This window comes from Phocoena sinus, chromosome 2 (assembly GCF_008692025.1).
Source record: "Phocoena sinus isolate mPhoSin1 chromosome 2, mPhoSin1.pri, whole genome shotgun sequence".
Lineage (NCBI taxonomy): Eukaryota > Metazoa > Chordata > Mammalia > Artiodactyla > Phocoenidae > Phocoena > Phocoena sinus.
In genome coordinates, this window is record NC_045764.1 from 84,385,788 (window position 1) to 84,409,044 (window position 23,257).

The 23,257-nt window shown below is 37.9% G+C and overlaps 1 protein-coding gene across 5 annotated transcripts in view; it reads left to right on the forward strand.

Moving 5' to 3' along the window:
• Positions 1-23,257, forward strand: part of GABPB1 (GA binding protein transcription factor subunit beta 1) — a 77,310-nt gene that overhangs the window by 25,160 nt on the left and 28,893 nt on the right. For 4 of the 5 annotated variants that reach the window (XM_032623715.1, XM_032623714.1, XM_032623716.1 and 1 more), the window contains exon 2: positions 17,555-17,662. In XM_032623715.1, coding sequence (XP_032479606.1) covers positions 17,555-17,662 — 108 coding nt within the window. Of the gene's footprint in view, positions 1-11,313; positions 11,579-17,554; positions 17,663-23,257 lie in introns of those variants that run through there. The other variant, XM_032623713.1, reaches the window with a different exon arrangement.

Genomic DNA, 23,257 nt, shown 5'->3' on the forward strand with positions numbered 1-23,257 from the left:
AGTGTAATAGTTTCCTATTTGCTGTAACAAATCACCACAGACTTAGTGCCTTAAAACAATGCAAATGTATTACTTTACAGTTCTGGAGGTCAGGAGACCTAAAATTAAGATTTCATCAGTGCTGTGTTCCTTCTGGGGGCTCTAGGGGAGTATCCATTTTCTTTCCTTTTCTAGTTTGTAAACTGCCTACATTTCTTGGCTGGTGACCCCTGTCTCTGTCTTCAAGGTTAGCATCTGTAGCATCTTCAGATCTCCCTTTCTTTCATCTGTGCTTCCTTCTCTCAGGCTCTGACTTTCCTGCTTCCCTCTTATGAAGACCTTTGTGATTACATTAGGATCACCTGGACAATCCAGGATACTCTTCCTATCTCAAGATCCTTAAGTTAATCACATCTGCAGAGTCCCTTTTGCCGAGTAAACTAACATATTCAAGGATTCTGGGAATTAGGATCTAGATGTCTGGGGGTGGGGAGGCATTATTCAGCCTACCTACCACACTCCATAATATTGTGCAGCCAGTAAAAAGGATGTTTAGGTCTGTGTATACTGACAGAGAAAGATGTCACTGATAAAAAAGGGAATCCCTGGTAAGTGGAAAAAAAGCAAGCTGCGAAACAATGTAATATGTTCCCTTTTTGTGTTTTTTTGGTTTGTTTATTTAAAAAGAAGTAGGCATTGTGTGTATGTGTGTTTCAACATGCATAAAAGAGATCAGGAAGGATACACACTAAACATTTAAATAGTGGTTACTTCTCAGGAGTAAAAACACAAGGAGGTATGGGGATGACTTTGATTTTGAACTATACATTTCTTGTATACAGTGAACACATATTATTGTAATTTTATTTTTATGAAAGTGTACATGTCCACAGTTGAAAAAGTAAAAAATACAAGGCTTATGGTAAAAAACCTGCAGTCCCTTGTGTCATCCCTTTCCATTCCAGAACGCTCTTTCCCAGAGGCATCTATCTTATGTTTTAGGTTTTTTTTTTCTCTAGTACTTCCCTTCATATTTCTAAATCACAAGGGTATGCTATTTCTTGAGTTTTCTATTTTAGATATCTTTGACTTCCTACTTATGAAGATGAAGTTTTAGTTCTTTTAAACCAAACAATCTCTGTGCATATTTTCCTTGCCCTTTATCCTCTCAATAGAATTACACCAAAAATTTTGCTTGGATTAGTTTTCACTGTTTACTACAGCCCTAGAACTATTATTCTTTGCTAACCCCTGTCGTGTATGTATATATTGGGATTACAGTTCCTTTCTTGTATAGTTATTTTTCCCTCTGAAAAAGAAATTGTCTAGTCTTTTTCTTTTGCTGAGATTTCTTAGACCCATGATTAACCCACCTCAAAAAAGAGAAAAGCTTTACTCTTAGGAGATTTACCAGCATGTCTTTTCCTTGGGAACCTCCTTCCTTGGAAACTCTGTCCTCTGGCTCCAGCCTGGATTTGCTTTCCAAGTCTGCAGGATGTTGGGGTCTCCCTTTACCATCATCTGTGGGGTCTTCCTCCACTCTGTTTATATTGGATCCCTTGTTTCCTGAAGCCCTTAATTCTTCTTTCTTGTTTACTCCTGGCTTTGGTGGAGCGTATCTTCTAGTGGTTTTCTGAAAAAAAAGTAAATGGGAGATCATTTTTTTAAGGTATATTTGAAAACGTCGTTTTATTTTTAAGGTTAAAAAGTGGGAAAAATTCCACTAGACAAAATGGGAATGGGAGAAAAATCCAAGTATATTGGAGTTCATATGATGATTTTTCCCTTCAAAGGAATTACACAGGGAGAGACTAAGCTTAAGTCCGTGGAGGACATGCTATTTTACATCCCAGCAGATTCCCAATGTTTTCTACATTGAAAGGAGGTCATAATATGCATCTTATCTTTTGACCAAAACTAGTGCTCTTTGGTAATTTTTACTTTTCGCTTGCCTCTTTTGCAAAATGGAGTCAATAACTGTCTAGGTTAGATGCAGATTAAGACTTAACAAGATGCCAGGCACTACTTTTATTATTACTGAAGTTGTTTGCTTATGAGAATGTAAAATCTGATGCCCAAGAATATCTTCATACATATAGTTATACACATGGTTAATAATACGCTTAATTTTACTTGGAGTCCCATTTTATATCTTTTTACCATTAATGTTCTTTCAACATCTAATTTTCTACATTAAAGGCTTATATGTAATCTAATTTTGATGAAAAACTTTTTAATAAAAGTTTATTTGATAGGTAAAATGGATTTATTTATTTATTTTGAAAATTAATTAATTAATTAATTTTGGGGCTGCATTGGGTCTTCATTGCTGTGCGCAGGCTTTCTCTAGTTGTGGCGAGCAGGGGCTACTCTTCAGGAAGTCCTGAAGGGGATTTATTTAGAGAGAAACACGCTCTACAGACAGAGTGTGGGCCATCTCAGAAAGCGAGAGCGGCTTTGGGAGAAACACGCTCCACAGACAGGGTGTGGGCCATCTCAGAAGGTGAGAAGGGCCTAAAAGTTTATTTTTAATTACATGAGCAATATCTGCACGTTATGGAAAACTTAAGAAATAGGGAAGACTAGAAAGAAGGAGAAAAAATCCGTAATTTTCATTATCATGGTATATTGTTTCTAGGTATTTTTCTATGGATTTTTTACGTAGTTAAGATCATGATGTATTCAAATTAGAGTCCTGATTCTTATACTGTTACATATTCTTTGTAAATAATATTTTTAGATAACTACATTATTTTGTTTAAAAGATACCTTTATCATTTGGACAGACATACTGAAATATTTACAGATAAAACGGTATGGGGACTTCCCTGGTGGCGCAGTGGTTAAGAATCCACCTGCCAGTGCAGGGATATGGGTTCGAGCCCTGGTCCGGGAAGATCCCACATGCCGCGGAGCAACTGAGCCCATGCGCCACAACTACTAAGCTTGCGCTCTAGAGCCCGCGAGCCACAACTACTGAAACCCGCACGCCTAGAGCCCATGCTCTGCAACAAGAGAAGTCACCGCAATGAGAAGCCCATGCACCACAATGAAGAGTAGCCCCCGCTCACTGCAACTGGACAAAGCCCACGCAGGAACAAAGACCCAACAGAGACAAAAATTAAAAAAAAAAAAAAAAGATACGATGTTGTTACTGAGTCATAGCTTGTACTGCTCACTGCACAACAGGGCAGTAAATTAAGAGACTAGTTGTTGGGGCAAGGAACAGTGACTTTATTCAGAAAGCCAGAAGACTGAGAAGATGGTGGACTAGTGACCCAAAGAACCATCTTACCCTAGTTAGAATTCAGGCTTCTTTTATACTAAAAGGGGAGGGGGCGTGGTTGGTTGTTGCAAACTTCTTTGTGTCGGAATCCTTTGTTCTTGCATCTGTCCACGTAGGTCAGGTCATTGATGCTCCTGTAAACCTCCAATAAGACAAATGCTATTATCTGTTCTGCAATTTTATATCTCTGTGTGAATGGAAAAGTGTTATACCTTTAAAGGTCAGAGCCTTGAGAATGGGCTATCCTGTACATTTCAGTCTATAGACAACATTCTTAACTTGTAGCAAAAGCAATAGAATACAAAGGTTAAAGTAAAAGAAACAGATCCAATATGGAGTCAGATTTGTTTTCCTCTATTACAAGGTTGTGAGTGTGGATGGGAAATGGGCTGGGCATAATCTATATTTGAGCTAGGTGGTGGCGATGTGGAGTTTCATTATACTGCTGTGACTATTTTTATATATGCTCAAAATTGTCCATAATAAAAAGTAAAAAATATAAATAAAAGACTACAACATTCCATTATGATCTATCTTAATTTAACTATTGTTTGTAGTAGGGCATTTCAGTTTTTCCCTATTTTAAATAACATTGCTGTTAATATATTTATATTTTAAATAGTTTTCTTATGATTTATATGAGTGGAATTACTAGGTGAAAGAGTATGAACATTTAAAAAAACTTTAGATGCAGGGCTTCCCTGGTGGCTAGGTGGTTAAGAACCTGCCGGCCAATGCAGGGGACACGGGTTCGAGCCCTGGTCCAGGAAGATCCCATGTGCTGCGGAGCAACTAAGCCTGTGTGCCACAACTACTGAGCCTGCACTCTAGAGCCCACAAGCCACAACTACTGAGCCCACGTGCCACAATTACTGAAGCCCGTGTGCCTAGAGCCCGTACTCCGCAACAAGAGAAGCTACCACAATGAGAAGCCGGCGCACCACAATGAAGAGTAGCCACCCACTTGCTGCAGCTAGAGAAAGCCTGCGTGCAGCAACGAAGACCCAATGCATTCAAAAATAAATAAATAAAATAAAATTTTAAAAATTATACAAAAAATAAATAAAAACTTTAGATGCATACACAGTGCTAAATTTCTTGATGCAAAACTTTAGAAGAATTTTATTGGATTTATAATTGTACTCATTGAGCATAGGGGTGATATTGCAAATTTTATTCTAACTTTTTCTTTTTTGGGGCTGCGTTGGGTCTTCGTTGCTATGCATGGGCTTTCTCCAGTTGCAGCGAGCGGGGTCTACTCTTTGTTGTGGTATGTAGGCTTCTCTTGTTGTCGTGCGTGAGCTCTAGGGTGTGAGGGCTTCAGTTGTTGCAGCACGTGGGATCAGTAGTTGTGGCACATGTGCTTAGTTGCTCTGCGGCATATCGGATCTTCCCGGACCAGGCACTGAACCCCTGTCTCCTGCGTTGGCAGGCAGATTCTTTTTTTTTTTTTTTTCCTTTGGTCACTCTGCCACCATTCTACATTTTACCTCTATGGGTTTTTTTTTTTTTTTTAACATCTTTATTGGAGTATAATTGCTTTACAATGGTGTGTTAGTTTCTGCTTTATAACACAGTGAATCAGTTATACATATACATATGTTCCCATATCTCTTCCCTCTTGCGTCTCTCTCCCTGCCACCCTCCCTATCCCACCCTTCCAGGCGGTCACAAAGCACCGAGCTGATCTCCCTGTGCTATGCGGCTGCTTCCCACTAGCTATCTACCTTACGTTTGGTAGTGTATATATGTCCATGCCTCTCTCTCACTTTGTCACAGCTCACCCTTTACCCTCCGCATATCCTCAAGTCCGTTCTCCAGTAGGTCTGTGTCTTTATTTCTGTCTTACCCCAAGGTTCTTCATGACATTTTTTTTTCTTAAATTCCATATATGTGTGTTAGCATACGGTATTTGTCTTTCTCTTTCTGACTTACTTCACTCTGTATGACAGTATCTAGGTCTATCCACCTCATTACAAGTAGCTCAATTTCGTTACTTTTTATGGCTGAGTAATATTCCATTGTATATATGTGCCACATCTTCTCTTTCCATTCATCTGATGATGGGCACTTAGGTTGCTTCCATCTCCGGGCTATTGTAAATAGAGCTGCAATGAACATTTTGGTACATGACTCTTTTTGAATTTTGGTTTTCTCAGGGTACATGCCCAGTAGTGGGATTGCTGGGTCATATGGTAGTTCTATTTGTAGTTTTTTCAGGAACCTCCATACTGTTCTCCATAGTGGCTGTACCAATTCACATTCCCACCAGCAGTGCACGAGTGTTCCCTTTTCTCCACACCCTCTCCAGCATTTATTGTTTTTAGATTTTTTGATGATGGCCATTCTGACTGGTGTGAGATGATATCTCATTGTAGTTTTGATTTGCATTTCTCTAATGATTACTGATGTTGAGCATTCTTTCATGTGTTTGTTGGCAGTCTGTATATCTTCTTTGGAGAAATGTCTATGTAGGTCTTCTGCCCATTTTTGGATTGGGTTGTTTGTTTTTTTGTTATTGAGCTGCATGAGCAGCTTGTAAATTTTAGAAATTAATCCTTTGTCAGTTGCTTCATTTCCAAATATTTTCTCCCATTCTGAGGGTTGTCTTTTCACCTTGTTTATGGTTTCCTTTGCTGTGCAAAAGCTTTGAAGTTTCATTAGGCCCCGTTTGTTTATTTTTGTTTTTATTTCCATTTCTCTAGGAGGTGGGTCAAAAAGGATCTTGCTGTGGTTTATGTCAAAGAGTGTTCTGCCTATGTTTTCCTCTAAGAGTTTGATAGTTTCTGGCCTTACATTTAGGTCTTTAATCCATTTTGAGCTTATTTTTGTGTATGGTGTTAGGGAGTGATCTAATCTCATACTTTTACATGTACCTGTCCAGTTTACCCAGCACCACTTATTGAAGCGGCTGTCCTTTCTCCACTGTACATTCCTGCCACCTTTATCAAAGATAAGGTGACCATATGTGTGTGGGTTTATCTCTGGGCTTTCTATCCTGTTCCATTGATCTATCTTTCTGTTTTTGTGCTAGTACCATACTGTCTTGATTACTGTAGCTTTGTACTTTAGTCTGAAGTCAGGGAGCCTGATGCCTCCAGCTCCATTTTTCGTTCTCAAGATTGCTTTGGCTATTCGGGGTCTTTTGTGTTTCCATACGAATTGTGAAATTTTTTGTTCTAGTTCTGTGAAAAATGCCAGTGGTAGTTTGATAGGGATTGCATTGAATCTGTAGATTGCTTTGGGTAGTAGAGTCATTTTCACAATGTTGATTCATCCAATCCAAGAGCATGTTATATCTCTCCATCCATATGTATCATCCTTAATTTCTTTCATCAGTGTCTTATAATTTTCTGCATACAGGTCTTTTGTCTCCTTAGGTAGGTTCATTCCTAGATATTGTATTCTTTTTGTTGCAGTGGTAAATGGGAGTGTTTTCTTGATTTCACTTTCAGATTTTTCATCATTAGTGTATAGGCACGCCAGAGATTTCTGTGCATTAATTTTGTATCCTGCAACTTTACCAGATTCATTGATTAGCTCCAGGAGTTTTCTGGTAGCATCTTTAGGATTCTCTATGTATAGTATCCTGTCATCTGCAAACAGTGACAGCTTTACTTCTTCTTCTGATTTGGATTCCTTTTATTTCCTTTTCCTCTCTGATTGCTGTGGCTAAAACTTCCAAAACTATGTTGAATAAGAGTGGTGAGAGTGGGCAACCTTGTCTTGTTCCTGATCTTAGTGGAAATGCTTTCAGTTTTTCACCATTGAGGATGATGTTAGCTGTGGGTTTGTCATATGGCCTTTATTATGTTGAGGAAAGTTCCCTCTATGCCTACTTTCTGCAGGGTTTTTATCATAAATGGGTCTTGAATTTTGTCGAAAGCTTTCTCTGCATCTATTGAGATGATCATATGGTTTTTCTCCTTCAATTTTTTAATATGGTTTATCACATTGATTGATTTGTGTATATTGAAGAATCTTTGCATTCCTGGAATAAACCCCACTTGATCATGGTGTATGATCCTTTTAATGTGCTGTTGGATTCTGTTTGCTAGTATTTTGTTGAGGATTTTTCCATCTATGTTCCTCAGTGATATTGGCCTGTAGTTTTCTTTCTTTGTGACATCCTTGTCTGGTTTTGGTATCAAGGTGATGGTGGCCTCGTAGAATGAATTTGGGAGTGTTCCTCCCTCTGCTAAATTTTGGAAAAGTTTGAGAAGGATAGGTGTTAGTTCTTCTCTAAACGTTTGATAGAATTCGCCTATGAAGCCATCTGGTCCTGGGCTTTTGTTTGTTGGAAGATTTTTAATCACAGTTTCAATTTCAGTGCTTGTGATTGGTCTGCTCATATTTTCTATTTCTTCCTGATTCAGTCTTGGCAGGCGGTGCATTTCTAAGAATTTGTCCATTTCTTCCAGGTTGTCCATTTTATTGGCATAGAGTTGCTTGTAGTATTCTCTCATGATCTTTTGTATTTCTGCAGTGTCAGTTGTTACTTCTCCTTTTTCATTTCTAATTCTATTGATTTGAGTCTTCTCCCTTCTTTTCTTGATGAGTCTGGCTAATGGTTTATCAATTTTGTTTATCTTCTCAAAGAACCAGCTTTTAGTTTTATTGATCTTTGGTATAGTTTCCTTCATTTCATTTTCATTTATTTCTGATCTGATTTTTATGATTTTTTTCCTTCTGCTAACTTAGGGTTTTTTTTTTCGTTCTTCTTTCTCTCATTGCTTTAGGTGCAAGGTTAGGTTGTTTATTCGAGATGTTTCCTGTTTCTTAAGGTGGGCTTGTATTGCTATAAACTTCCCTCTTAGAACTGCTTTTGCTGCGTCCCATAGGTTTTGGGTTGTCGTGTCTCCATTGTCACTTGTCTCTAGGTATTTTTAAATTTCCTCTTTGATTTCTTCAGTGATCACTTCGTTATTAAGTAGTGTATTGTTTAGTCTCCATGTGTTTGTATTTTACAGATCTTTTCCTGTGATTGATATCTAGTCTCATGGTGTTGTGGTCAGAAAAGATACTTGATACAATTTCAATTTTCTTAAATGTGCTAAGGCTTGATTTGTGACCCAAGACATGATCTGTCCTGGAGAATGTTCCATGAGCACTTGAGAAACATGTGTATTCTGTTGTTTTTGGATGGAATGTCCTATAAATATCAAGTAAGTCCATCTTGTTTAATGTATCATTTAAAGCTTGTGTTTCCTTATTTATTTTCATTTTGGATGATCTGTCCATTGGGGAAAGTGGGGTGTTAAAGTCCCCTACTATGAATGAGTTACTGTCGATTTCCTCTTTTATGGCTGTTAGTGTTTGCCTTATTTATTGAGGTGCTCCTATGTTGGGTGCATAAATATTTACAATTGTTATATCTTCTTGGATTTATCCCTTGATCATTATGTAGTGTCCTTCTTTGTCTCTTCTAATAGTCTTTATTTTAAATTCTATATTGTCTGATATGAGAATTGCTACTCCAGCTTTCTTTTGGTTTCCATTTGCATGGAATATCTTTTTCCATCCCCTTACTTTCAGTCTGTATGTGTCTCTAGGTCTGAAGTGGGTCTCTTGTAGACAGCATGTATATGGGTCTTGTATTTGTATCCGTTCAGCCAATCTGTGTCTTTTGGTGGAAGCATTTAGTCCATTTACATTTAAGGTAATTATCGATATGTATGTTCCTATTCCCATTTTCTAAATTATTTTGGGTTCGTTATTGTAGGTCTTTTCCTTCTCTTGTGTTTCTTGCCTAGAGAAGTTCCTTTAGCATTTGTTGTAAAGCTGGTTTGGTGGTGCTGAACTCTCTCAGCTTTTGCTTGTCTGTAAAGGTTTTAATTTCTCCATCAAATCTGAATGAGATCGTTGCTGGGTAGAGTAATCTTGGTTGCAGGTTTTTCTCCTTCATCACTTTAAATATGTCCTGCCACTCCCTTCTGGCTTGCAGGGTTTCTGCTGAAAGATCAGCTGTTAACCTTATGGGGATTCCCTTGTGTGTTATTTGTTGTTTTTTCCTTGCTGCTTTTAATATGCTTTCTTTGTATTTAATTTTTGACAGTTTGATTAATATGTGTCTTGGCGTATTTCTTCTTGGATTTATCCTGTATGGGACTCTCTGTGCTTCCTGGACTTGATTAACTATTTCCTTTCCCATGTTTGGGAAGTTTTCAAGTATAATCTCTTCAAATATTTTCTCAGTCCCTTTCTTTTTCTCTTCTTCTTCTGGAACCCCTATAATTCGAATGTTGGTGCGTTTCACGTTGTCCCAGAGGTCTCTGAGACTGTCCTCAGTTCTTTTCATTCTTTTTTCTTTATTCTGCTCTGCAGTAGTTATTTCCACTATTTTATCTTCCAGGTCACTTATCCGTTCTTCTGCCTCAGTTATTCTGCTCTTGATCTCATCTAGAGTATTTTTCATTTCATTTACTGTGTTGTTCATTGCTGTTTGTTTCATCTTTAGTTCTTCTAGGTCCTTGTTAAATGTTTCTTGCATTTTGTCTATTCTATTTCCAAGATTTTGGATCATCTTTACTATCATTATTCTGAATGCTTTTTCAGGTAGACTGCCTATTTCCTCTTCATTTGTTAGGTCTGGTGGGTTTTTATCTTGCTCCTTCATCTGCGGTGTGTTTTTCTGTCTTCTCATTTTGCTTATCTTAATGTGTTTGGGGTCTCCTTTTTGCAGGCTGCAGGTTCGTAGTTCCCGTTGTTTTTGGTGTCTGTCCCCAGTGGCTAAGGTTGGTTCAGTGGGTTGTGTAGGCTTCCTGGTGGAGGGGACTAGTGCCTGTGTTCTGGTGGATGAGGCTGGATCTTGTCATTCTGATGGGCAGGTCCACGTCTGGTGGTGTGTTTTGGGGGTGTCTGTGGACTTATTATGATTTTAGGCAGCCTCTCTGCTAATGGGTGGGGTTGTGTTCCTGTCTTGCTAGTTGTTTGGCATAGGATGTCCAGCACTGTAGCTTGCTGGTCGTTGGTTGAAGCTGGGTGCTGGTGTTGAGATGGAGATCTCTGGGAGATTTTCGCCGTTTGATATTATGTGGAGCTGGGAGGTCTCTTGTGGACCAGTGTCCTTAAGTTGGCTCTCCCACCTCAGAGGCACAGCACTGACTCCTGGCTGCAGCAGCAAGAACCTTTCATCCACATGGCTCAGAATAAAAGGGAGAAAAAGTAGAGATAAAGAATTAGTAGAAGTAGGAAGAAAGAAAGAAAGAAAAAGAGAAAGAAAAGGAAGGAAGGAAGAAGGAAAGAAGGAAAGAAAGGTGGGAGGAAGGAAGGAAGGAAGGAGGGAAGTAAGGAATAAAAGAAAGAAGGAAGATAAAGTAAAATAAATAAAGTTATTAAATAAAAAATTATTATTAAGAAAAAAATTTAAAAAAACAAAAAACGGATTGATAGAACCTTAGGACAAATGCTGGAAGCAAAGCTATACAGACAAAATCTCATACAGAAGCATACACATACACACTCACAAAAAGGGGAAAAGGGGTAAAAAATCATAAATCTTGCTCTCAAAGTCCACCTCCTCAATTTGGGATGATTCGTTGTCTATTCATGTATTCCACAGATGCAGGGTACATCTAGTTGATTGTGGAGCTTTAATCCACTGCTTCTGAGGCTGCTGGGAGAGATTTCCATTTTTCTTCTTTGTTCTCACAGCTCCCAGGGGCTCAGCTTTGGATTTGGCCCCGCCTCTGCGTGTAGGTCGCCAGAGGGCGTCTGTTTTTCGCTCAGACAGGATGGGGTTAAAAGAGCCGCTGATTCGGGGGCTCTGGCTCGCTCAGGCCGGTGGGAGGGAGGGGCACTGCGTGCGGGGCGGGCCTGCGGCGGCAGAGGCCAGCGTGACGTTGCACCAGCCTGAGGCGCGCCGTGCGTTCTCCCGGGGAAGTTGTCCCTGGATCCCGGGACCCTGGCAGCGGCGGGCTGCACAGGCTCCCCGGAAGGTAGGTGTGGATAGTGACCTGTGCTCGCGCACAGGCTTCTTGGTGGCAGCAGCAGCAGCCTTAGCGTCTCATGCCCGTCTCTGGGGTCCGCGCTTTTAGCCGCAGCTCGCCCCAGTCTCTGGAGCTCCTTTAAGCAGTGCTCTTAATCCCCTCTCCTCGCGCACCGGGAAACAAAGAGGGAAGAAAATGTCTCTTGCCTCTTCGGCAGGTCCAGACTTTTCCCCGGACTCCGTCCCGTCTAGCCGTGGTGCACTGACCCCCTGCAGGCTGTTCTAGCCGCCAACCCCAGTCCTCTCCCTGCGCTCTGACTGAAGACCGAGCCTCAGCTCGCAGCCCCGCCCGCCCCGGCGGGTGAGCAGACAAGCCTCTCGGGCTGGTGAGTGCTCGTCGGCACCGATCCTCTGTACGGGAATCTCCCCGCTTTGCCCCCCGCCCCCCTGTTGCTGCGCTCTCTTCCGCGGCTCTGAAGCTTCCCCCCTCCACCACTCGGAGTCTCCGCCCGCGAAGGGGCTTCCTGGTGTGTGGAAACCTTTCCTCCTTCACAGCTCCCTCCCACTGGTGCAGGTCCCTATTCTCTTGTCTCTGTTTTTTCTTTTGCCCTAGCCAGGTACGTGGGGAGTTTCTTGCCTTTGGGGAGGTCTGAGGTCTTCTGCCAGCGTTCAGTAGGTGTTCTGTAGGAGTTGTTCCATGTGTAGATGTATTTCTGGTGTATCTGTGGGGAGGAAGGTGATCTCCGAGTCTTACTCTTCCGCCGTCTTCCCCTCGTCCGCCTGTATGGTTTTGCGGTAGGCCGATTCTTAACCACTGCACCACCAGGGAAGTCCTATTCTAAAATTTTTAGTGAGACAAAGTTTGTCATTAAGAATGTTATAGTAGGCTTAAATTTTCTAAGTGTTTTTATTCATATTATTTTTTTAGTGCTAATAACAATTCGCATAGAACTAGTACTTTGTAGTCTTAGAGTTTTCATGTCCAATAGATGCTATAATTCTCACAATAGCTCTTCGAACTATGAATTATAGAAAATCACAACAAAATAGACTTTTAAACTTTGCAAATGTAATTATTGGTAGTAATTCCTGTTACCACTAGATGGCCCTCTCAGCATGTACTTTTGAGCCAAAGTAGCAAGTTTATAGACAGTTTGAATTTCCTCTATAGATCTTATTAAAAGACATTTTAATTGGAGTTAAAAATGGTTTATATCATGTTATATGATAAGCTTTTTTAGAAGTAGTAAAGAAATTCAAGGTGGAATTTATTAGTGCGAGTTTTTTGGTTTTCTTCTCAAGAAGAATGGAGTATTAAACTAAATGGCATTCAGTACCATACACATAATATATTTTCAGTATTTTAAACATTAATTAAAATTTATTGAATTTAATTAGGCTTCTCCATATGCTTGTTGAAAAGTTATTTGCCACACCAAAAAAGCAACCTTTTCTGCTAAGCCTTTAACTGATCTTATGTAAATCCAACACTTTATCTCTGAGGATTTAATATAGAGGTAACGAACTAAGTAAACTGAGGGCTCGACATGGAACTATGGTCCCCTTGGTCAATTTTGTTGTCCTAACTCAATTGAGTTCCTCTAAGTGTCCGAATTATTCTACTATGATGTGCATGTTCCTGTCCAGTGAGAATCAGGAGTGAAATTGCTACAGTTTGGTATTTTTGTCATCTTAACTTTCACTAAATTTCTTGACAAGAAAATTAGAACATCTTTGATTTTGGTCTTACTTGATCTCACATGTATTTTCTTCCATTGATTTTCAATATTATTACCTCCATTGCTCTCTTTTATAATAAATATTTTGTATTGCCCATTTTACTAACTTGAAATGAAAATCATAGTTAAATTATCTATCTGCACTGTTTCAAAAAATCATTATGATGCCCTAATTTTAATGTAAAGGAGAAGTAGAAGGAAAGCAATTTATAATAAAATGTGTATTTCAATATGTAAGTACTGGAGCAGACTACACTAGATGAAACAAGAGGTAGTCAAATGCTTGCGCCTGTACATAGAATGACTATGAATCACTGTGAATGTGATAGCTGTGAAAGCTGATTATAATACATATTGGTGATTCAGATACCCAAGTGGCATTGGCATTGGTGACATGATTTTCCAAAATGGTGAAAAACTCTTAGTAAAGTTATGAATAAAACAAAGAGATGCATTGTTGCAGTCTAGAAAATTTGGGTTGTATTAATATGTGGGAAAATTCATTTTGTTTACATATTAGTTAAGTTCTAGTCTTAGATATATTCAGTGGGACCTTTGAAAGTCAACAAGACATATGACAATTCTTTGCCATACCGGATTGTTTCCTGCATTGCTGGACCTCTATCATCTCTGGCACTTGCCTTTTAATTGCTGGTAAAGTATTCATCCCATCCCTCTTCCCAGTAATCCCTAAAATGCCTCTATATAAATCCAGAGGATCCTCTAGGGGGCAGTGCTGCTAACATTGAGAACCACCAATTTAAAAGTATCTAGCTACATTAATCTACACACCTGTATTTCTCATGGAATTTCAAAACCAAAGTAACTTAAGCATCCTAGGTCCTTAAATATGATGTTTTAAATAGTTAAGAAAATTGCAGAATTATGTAAGAAGTTGATTTGTTCAAATGCATCATTGTTTTGTTGCAGTTCTTATAAGCAGATCAATATGTTTGCTATTTTAGGTCCCTGGTAGCCTCCATATTCTTTATTTTTTCCACTCTTTCTGTTTAGTAAGTCAGTAGTATATAACTTTCTTTAATGTCACCGTTTACTTATTTAACAGTCACACAATTTGTCCCTTAAAAAAACCCCATTGTTTAAATTTGGAAGATATTACAGAAACTTTGTGAAATGGAGGCAAATTTTCCCATAATCATACCACCCTAACAACTGTTAATATTTTCAGTATTTTGTTCTGTATATGCATATTTTGACATTCAAAAATTAGTTTTGTGTCTTTTCACTCAACGTGGCATAACTTTTTAATATTATTATATAACTTCAAAAATGTTATTTTAAATTACTGCATCCTATTCTGTTAGGTTCCATAATTTAACTATTTTCCTACCTTTAGTTTGTTCACATTATAAAAACATACACACATATTTTTTATCTGTTTCAGTATATTTTCATTTTTCCTTTAGGATAGGTCTTCAGAACTGGAGTCATTTATTAGGTCATTAGGATTAGGCTAATATTTAACAAAAGTTACATTTTTTTATAACTTCTGTTAAATATTGCAAATTGACTTTAAAAGTTATTTACTTCACATTTTTTGAGCATCAGTGATACTGAACATGTTTAGTGAATTATTTCTATTTTCTCTTTTAGAAAGTGTGTGGTCTGCCCTTTGACTATTGATCTGTTGGGTGCTTGGTGGTTTTTTTTCTTTGTTTGTTTTCTCTTTTCGAATCAGACCTTTTAAATAATATTTCAATGTTTCGTACATTCATTTTTATGCTATCTTTGATTTTAGTTTGATTATTTGTATTTGTATGAGACGACAGTTATCTACTTGTACAAGATAGTATGTGATATCAAGGAAAGAACATGGGATGTGGAGTCAAGAAATCAGGGTTCTGGAAGGAGATATTTATAATACATATTATATCTGACAAAGCACTCATATCCAGAATGTATATAAGAATGCTTACAAATCATTAAGAAAAAGGCAGACAATCCAATTTCTAAATAATGAGGAAAAGCCCTAAACCACCACTTCATAAAAGATATCCAGATATTTAAACCATCTGGCAGTATGTATGCTGAATGAATGCAGATTGATTTTATATTACTGTGTAAGACATATTTAAAAATGTGTATTTGGGGGAAATACTTACTTCATTGTAAAACCAGGTTAATATTAAATTTTGGTCATCCAGACTATAGAACACTGTCTTTGTGTTAATATGGCCAGTTTAGATTTTACTGTATTTCTGTAGAAGAGAGATCAGTTTTTTTTTTACCTTATTCTGCCTTTAGTAGGACATTATTATTTCTGATTCTTTGCCTATTGAATATGCTATTAATTTATATCCAGCTGGTACATATTCCCTAGGAAAAATCCTTCATTAAAGAACAGTAATCTCTTGATTTTAGTGCTTTTAGTGGGATTAAGGAATATTTTGGGTTCCAGTGACTCCACCAATGTATGAATGAGAGAATGGGAGGAAAAAGGAAAGGAAATCAGACATTCAAGGGTGAAAACGTTGTGAATGTCACAAAAAGGCATAAAAGACCCCCCACATAAAACCCACAAGTGCATGTGGTTATTTTTCTTATTCTTCACCATAGGATATATTATGAATTATTTCTATTCTTACAAAGAGAACAACTATAAAAAATTCTTTCCTGTTTGGTGACAAATGCCTGTTTTGGACATGTACATCTCACCTAATCATTGTGTGAGCCTCCCAGTATTAACATCTGCTCCTGTTCACTCTTTTTATGTTTGGTTATTTCTGTGTTATGAAATCTACTAAAAAATACAATAATTTAAGCACAAACTTGTGTTCTTTTGGGGACATTTTTTAATCAACCTTTAATCAACCCTTTTAGATTTCCTAACACCTCTAATTATGTGATGCATTTTGTTCCTTTCTGGTATAAATAACCTCTCCAAGCTCTGTCAACATTCTTCTCACACACATACTCCTTTCCCCTCTTTTTTTGAGTAATTCCTGTTCATACCAGATTGGGATATACTAATCAACCTGACATTCCTCTCTTATACTTTATTTCCCCTCAACTCAAAGAGTATTCACTTTTTGAGACAAATTCATACCTGAGGCACATTTTTTCTTGTGTAAATTTCAGGGGTTCCATATCTTCCCATCCCCACAACCTTCAAATTCTACCTGTTTGCCTTTCTTCCAGATACATATAACATCATTGAATAGTCTTTCTGGATTTGGGAACTTTCTTCTTCTAGAAGTATCATCTTTTGAATTTGAGCATTTCTGATACTTTCAAATCTTTCTTCCCCTATGTACTCCTGACATGATCTTTCCTTAACACATATTTCAATATTTCTTATTCAAGATGACACAAACACACATACACACACACGCACACACATACACACACACCCATCCTAGGCTGTGACATTTTCAGATATCTTGTATTCAGGATGTGGGGCATACTTACTTTATAGGTTCTTAGTGAGACACATACTCTATTGATAATACTGTTAGACTCTCTTTTCATTATTTTCATTGAATGTGAATTGTGCCTTTTTTAAAATAAATTAATTTTATTTATTTATTTGGCTGTATTGGGTCTTTTTTTTCTTTATATTTATTTATTTTATTTATTACTTATTTTTGGCTGCATTGGGTCTTCATTGCTGCATGCACGCTTTCTCTAGTTGCGGTGAGCGGGGGCTACTCTTTGTTGCGGTCCGTGGGCTTCAGTAGTTGTGACTCGTAGGCTCCAGAGCGCAGGCTCGGTAGTTGTGGCACACGGGCTTAGTTGCTCCGCGGCATGTGGGATCTTCCCGGGCCAGGGCTTGAACCTGTGTCCCCTGCATTGGCAACGGATTCTTAACCACTGCGCCGCCAGGGAAATCCCATGCATTGGGTCTTCGTTGCGGTGCATGGGCTTCTCATTGCAGTGGCTTCTCTTTTTGCGGAGGCTTCAGTAGTTGTAGCACGCAGGCTCAGTAGTTGTGGCTTGCGGGCTCTAGAGCGCAGGCTTAGTACTTGTGGTGCATGGGCTTAGTTGCTCTGTAGCACGTGGGGTCTTCCTGGACCAGGGCTCGAACCCATGTCCCCTGCATTGGCAGGTGGATTCTTAACCACTGCACCACCAGGGAAGCCCTGAATTGTGCCTTTTTCTGAAAGAACTTACATGCACATTGCCTGTATGAGGGTTGAAAATACTTATTTTCAAATTCTGAGCACATTCACTGTTGCTAAAAAAAGTTATGGTAGATTTATTTTAAATTTTGTACCACTTAAAGAGGATAATATATTTACCTTATTTCTATTTACATTTGTGAGAAAACTTTATTGCTGCAACTCCTCCAGTGAAAACAGTTGGTTGCTAGTTTTAAATTTTAGACAAGCTTTCTTTGCCACTTACCTCTTCTATTTTTTACCAGCTGTGTTCGGAGAATTCAAATTAATTTTATTATCCTAGTTAAAAATTTGATAAGAAAGAAAAATCTGTTCCCAAAATTCAAATAAAAATTGCTTTTATATGATCTGTAGTTTCAGAGGAACTATATCACAACCTTTTGAAGGTCTAATTGAGAACTGACTTATTAGTGAAGATAGAAGAGAAAAAAATTATGTCATAATGTATAAATGGAGATGTTAAATTCATCTATGTTTTGTTTAGATGTCCCTGGTAGATTTGGGAAAGAAGCTTTTAGAAGCGGCTCGAGCAGGTCAAGATGATGAAGTTCGTATTTTGATGGCTAATGGAGCTCCTTTTACTACAGACTGGGTAAAGAATGGTTTTAATGTTGTGGGGTTTTTTTGTTTTTTGTTTTCTCCTCCTCCTCCTCCCCTTCCTCTTCCTCCTCTTCCTTCTTCTTCTTCTTCTTCCTCTCATTTTTGAGTTTTTCCAGTTAAAAGTTTAGTCAGTATTGTGTTTATAAGTGGTGAAAATTTAATTGTTTTGCAAATTTGTTTGCAATTTTAGAATTATAGCTTGCTTTTAAAGAGAATGGTTCATATACTTTTTTTTATAATAGACCACCTTATCCAAATATTCTGTCCACACATGGGTTTTTCTTTAAATTACGGAGTTCAGTAATGTAGGATGAATGTAAAATGTAGCTGCTTGGGATTTAATTTAAAGGCCTTATAAATAGCACAGGTAGAATTTACAATTCAGAAAAAGCAAATTTGGTGTTAATGTTATAATTGATTCTAAAAAAGGAAAAATGTTTGCATTTCAATTGTTACTTGTAAAACTATTGCAAACATCACTCAGAAGGAAGAAAGGAATGAGAAGGAGTTCTTAGTAATTACAGAAGGCAATTGTGAAGAAGACAGAAACCATAACTCTGTTTAATTCTGCAGGTAAATCAAAAGGGATATTCTTGGGAATGTGGAGGGTTAGGAATATGGATTAACTCTCCCACTGGTAACAACTAAAAATTCCAGAGTTTTGATTTTGTTGTTTTTAGCTTACTTGTTCCATGTTCTTTTTAACTTTTCATTCAAAACAATTTTTTTCATTATGGAAAATTTCAAACATAAATCAACCCCTGTATACCCTTCAAAAAGTATCAAATCAAATGAATCTTATTTCCTCTATAATCCCATTTACTTTCTTTGTTTAGTATTATTTTAAAGTAAATTTCAGGAACCATTTTGTTTCATCCATAGCTTTCAGCATCTGTCTTTAAAAGATAAAGATTTTTTGACTGAGTATATTAAAAAAAAATCTTAAGGGCACTGATGAGTTAGAAAGAAAGTAAGGGATTTTCAAGCTGAAAAACTAAGCAAAGGCCATAACCCAGAGAAATTTCACCCTTAGAACATTTGCTAACTCAGTAAATTTGCCAGTTGGTGTTCTACCTCCCCGGCATAGGTTACTTAAGATAAAGACCTGAGATTGCTCATAGAGGGAAGTCTCCTAGAGATCCTTTCCCCATAATACTGGAATCCTAAAGAGATGTACCTTCGTTGTAAGGGTAAACCAGAAATACCCCCTCCCTCCTCCTACCTGATCCTGCCCCTGCCCCTGTTGTTAGGATACTGCAAGGCAAATGAACTGGCTTGAACTAAGGTACCAAATGGAGAGAGGAAAAATTTTGTTGATGAGAATTTGGAGTCAAAAGCCATCCTTTGCACACGTTTGTGGCCTTAACTCATAAATACTTATGTATTCTGCAAAACTCTGAACTGAAGAATGAATTTAAAATTATCTTTGGACTAGAGGTTACCCGTGGTTCCTGACACAAGCAAATGAATATCCTTTTTGGAGGAACCTGCCTTCCTCCCAGGTTTCATATCTACAAATGAAATTCCAAGGAAAATGAACAGTCAAAAAATAACTGAACACTGGGACTTCCCTGGCAGTCCAGTGGTTAAGACTCCGTGCTTCCACTGTAGGGGGTGCGGGTTTGATCTGTGGTCGGGTAATTAAGATCTCGCATGCCACGTGGTGCGGCCAAACGAAAAAAAAAAAACCAACAAAAACTGAACACACAAGGACACAAGGCAGCTTCGACAATAACCCACTGGAACAACTGACAACATGAGCAGACCTATAAGGACTTTAGATAAGATTTTAATAGCAGATTAGGAATAGCTGAAGAGAAAATTAGTAAACTGAAAAACAAAAAAAAATCATTCAGAATGCGGTGCAGAGAAAAACAAAAAAATATAAAAGATGTCAGGAGTCATGAAGGCTAGTGTATGAGAAAGTCTAACATATATCTAATCATAAATCCACAAGGAGAGTGAAAATAGGGATGAAATAATTTTAAAAGATAATGGTTTAGCTTTTCCAAGACTGATGAAAGATGGCAGCTCACAGATTCAAGTAGCCCAGAAAATCTCCAGCAGAATCAATAAAAATAATCTATATCTAGACGCATCATAGTGATCCCGTAGTACATCAAGACAAAAAGAGCCTTCAAGATAGCAATGAGCTATCATGTCACACCTGTCAGAATGGCTGTCATCAAAAGGTCTACAAATGTTGGCAAGGATATGGAGAAAAGGGAATCCTCGTGCACTGTTGGTGGGAATGTAAATTGGTGCAGCCCCTATGGAAAACAGTGTGGAGGTTCCACAAAGAGCTAAAAATAGAACTACCATATGATCTAGCAATTCCACTCCAGGGTATATATCTGGAAAAAATGAAAACTCTAATTCGAAGAGATACGTGCACCCCAATGTTCATAGAAGTACTGTTTACAATAGTCAAGATATGAAAGCAACCCAAGTGTCCATCAACAGGCAAATGGATAAAGATGATGTGGTATGTACATGTACAGTGGACTATTACTCAGCCATAAAAAAGAAAGAAATTCTGCCATTTGCAGCAATGTGGGTGGATCTGGAGAGTATTATGCCTAATGAAATAAGTCAGAGAAAGACAAATACTGTATGATACCATTTATTTGTGGAATCTAAAAAATTAACAAATGTGTATAGCAAAACAGAAACTGGACTCACAGATACAGAAAACAAACTAGTGGTTACTGGTGGGGAGACTAAAGTGGGGAAGGACGAAATAGGGTATAGGATTAAGAGATATAAACTACTATGTATAAAATATATATGCAATAAGGATATATTGTATAGCACAGGGAATTGTAGCCATTATTTTGTAATGACTGTTTTTTGGGGTTTTTTTTTGCGGTACGCGGGCCTCTCAGTGTTGTAGCCTCTCCCGTTGCGGAGCACAGGCTCCGGACGCGCAGGCTCAGCAGCCATGGCTCACGGGCCTAGCCTCTCCGCGGCATCTGGGATCTTCCCGGACCGGGGCACGAAGCCGTGTCCCCTGCATCGGCAGGCTGTGTCTCAACCACTGCGCCACCAGGGAAGCCCCTGTAATGACTTTTAATGGAGTATAATCTATAAAAATACTGAATCACTATGCTGTACACCTGAAACTAATATAATATTGTAAATCAGTTATACTTCAATTAAAAAAATATCTATAAACCCTGAAAAAAAAAGACAAAAATCTTAAGAAGGATTAGTGTCCATAATACGTAGGGATTCCCATGACAGTGATGAAAAACAAGACAAAGAAGATAGGGCAAATGACTTGATATGGTACTTGACTAAAGAGAATGCTTGAATGACCGATAAACGTGAAAAAATGCTCAGCTACATTAATGATTGGGCACATGCAAAGTAAAATCATGAAATACTATTGCTTATCCATCAGATAAGCCAAAACTGAACAAAAAAGTCTTTCAGCACCAACCGTTGGTGAGGAGATCCATAAATTGATAGAAACACTTTGGAGAACAGTTTGGCAGTACCTAGTAGATTTAAATGTGTACATACCCTCTGGCATAACTATTGAACTTCTAAGAATATTTCGAAGGGAAGTTCTTGTTCATGTATTTGAGACATGTATAAGACTGTTTTTAGTAGCAGCATTATTCATAATAAAAAACTGGAAACCTTAATGCTTAACAGTGGATTGGTTAAATTGATTATGGCTTATTCATTTGGTAGAAAATCGTAGAGCAGAGAAAATTAGTGAACTATACTTACATTCATCAACGTGGGTGAATCTTATGATATTAAGCCAAAGAAGGCAAGTCTCAGAGAAATACATGCAATGTGATTCTATTTAAATAAAGTTCAGAGCAGGCAAAACCAAAGTATATTATTTAGGGATACATAGTAATTTTTAAAAAAGCAAAGTAAAGCAATCTTTATTACAAAATTCAGACTAGTAATTACCTCAGGGGTTGGGGGAGAGGCTTATTAGGGAGTGGCACGTGGGAAGATTCTAAATTGCTGGTAATGTTTTATTTATAGACTGTGATGGTATTTACCTTATTTTCCTCCTTCAAACTACATATATGTACGTATATATATATTTTGTATCATCAACCAGAAAGGTAAGGTCTCGAGAAGAAAAAATTACAAAAGAAACCATTTTATCACACTGAGCAGAACTCATGGTTGCTAAATAGGCTATGGAGATATTTCATTAAATATTAGAATTTAAGAGTATAGAAAGGGCCAGTTTTAGAAAAGTATGATAGAGCATGGAGGAAGAAAGGATTGTTTAAAAATCTTCTTTAATCTGCAGGAATGACCTTCCCTTAAAAATACAAGGCTTTTAATAGTAATAAAATAATTATTCCCAGGGTAAATGATTTCCATTTTTACCATGTATTGAGAGCACATACCTAGCTTTGTATTATGACTCTTACTTGTGTGACTTCAGGCAAATTAGTAACCTCTTTGTGCCTTACTTATTTTCTTAAAATTTTAAAAACTTTTTATTATAGTTGATTTACATTGTTGTATTAGTTTCAGGTGAGCAGCAAAGTTAATCAGTTATACATATATCCACTCTTTTTTTTTTTTAAGATTCTCTTCCCATATAGGCCATTACAGAATATTGAATAGAGTTCCCTATGCTATAAAGCAGGTTCTTATTAGTTATCTGTCTTATATATGGTAGTGTGTATATGTCAATCCCAATCTCCCAGTTTATCCCCCCCCCTTATCCCCTGGTCATGCCTTAGTTTCTTTTACTGCCAAATGAGGATAGTAATAGTACCTGTGTTTTGAGGAGATTAAATGATACAATAGGTGTAAAGGTCTTAGAATAGTGCTTGCTATGGAAAGTGCTTAAATAAAAACCTTAGTTGCTATTATTACAGCAGTGGTCATAGCAAATTGCATGTTCTAGTGAACTATCTTGGTTCTTTAGAACATGAGTGCCTTGGTAATCAGAGAGTTGTAGGGACTTTTTGTGCTTCTAAGTGCATGTGATATAATGTAATTCTAGTTTTCACCTATTAAAAATTATAACTCTGGGCTTCCCTGGTGGCGCAGTGGTTGGGAGTCCGCCTGCTGATGCAGGGGAGGCGGGTTCGTGCCCCGGTCCAGGAAAGATCCCACATGCCGCGGAGCGGCTGGGCCCGTGAGCCATGGCCGCTGGGCCTGAGTGTCCAGAGCCTGTGCTCCGCAACGGGAGAGGCCACAATAGCGAGAGGCCCGCGTACCACAAAAAAAAAAAAAAAAAAATTATACCCCTGATAAGGCTCTTCTTCACATTTTAGTGTGTACTTCTGTATATTTTGAATGTAGCGTGACTAGGCTACGTGGAACCAATTTCAGGAGAACTGGGCTCTCTTTTGGTTCTTTTTAAAAAATTTAATTGGAGAATAGTTGATTTACAATGTTGTGTTAGTTTCTGCTGCATGTTTTGGTTCCGTCTTAACTCACCTATGGCAAGTGCACGTCACATCAGATTTTTTCCTTGAAAAATGACTATATGAACTCCTTTAAAAAGATCACTGAGGTGCTTTAATTAATTTATTTTTAAGTCCTAGAAACAGTTTAATGTAAAAATGTACACTGTTACAATTATTTGATGTGA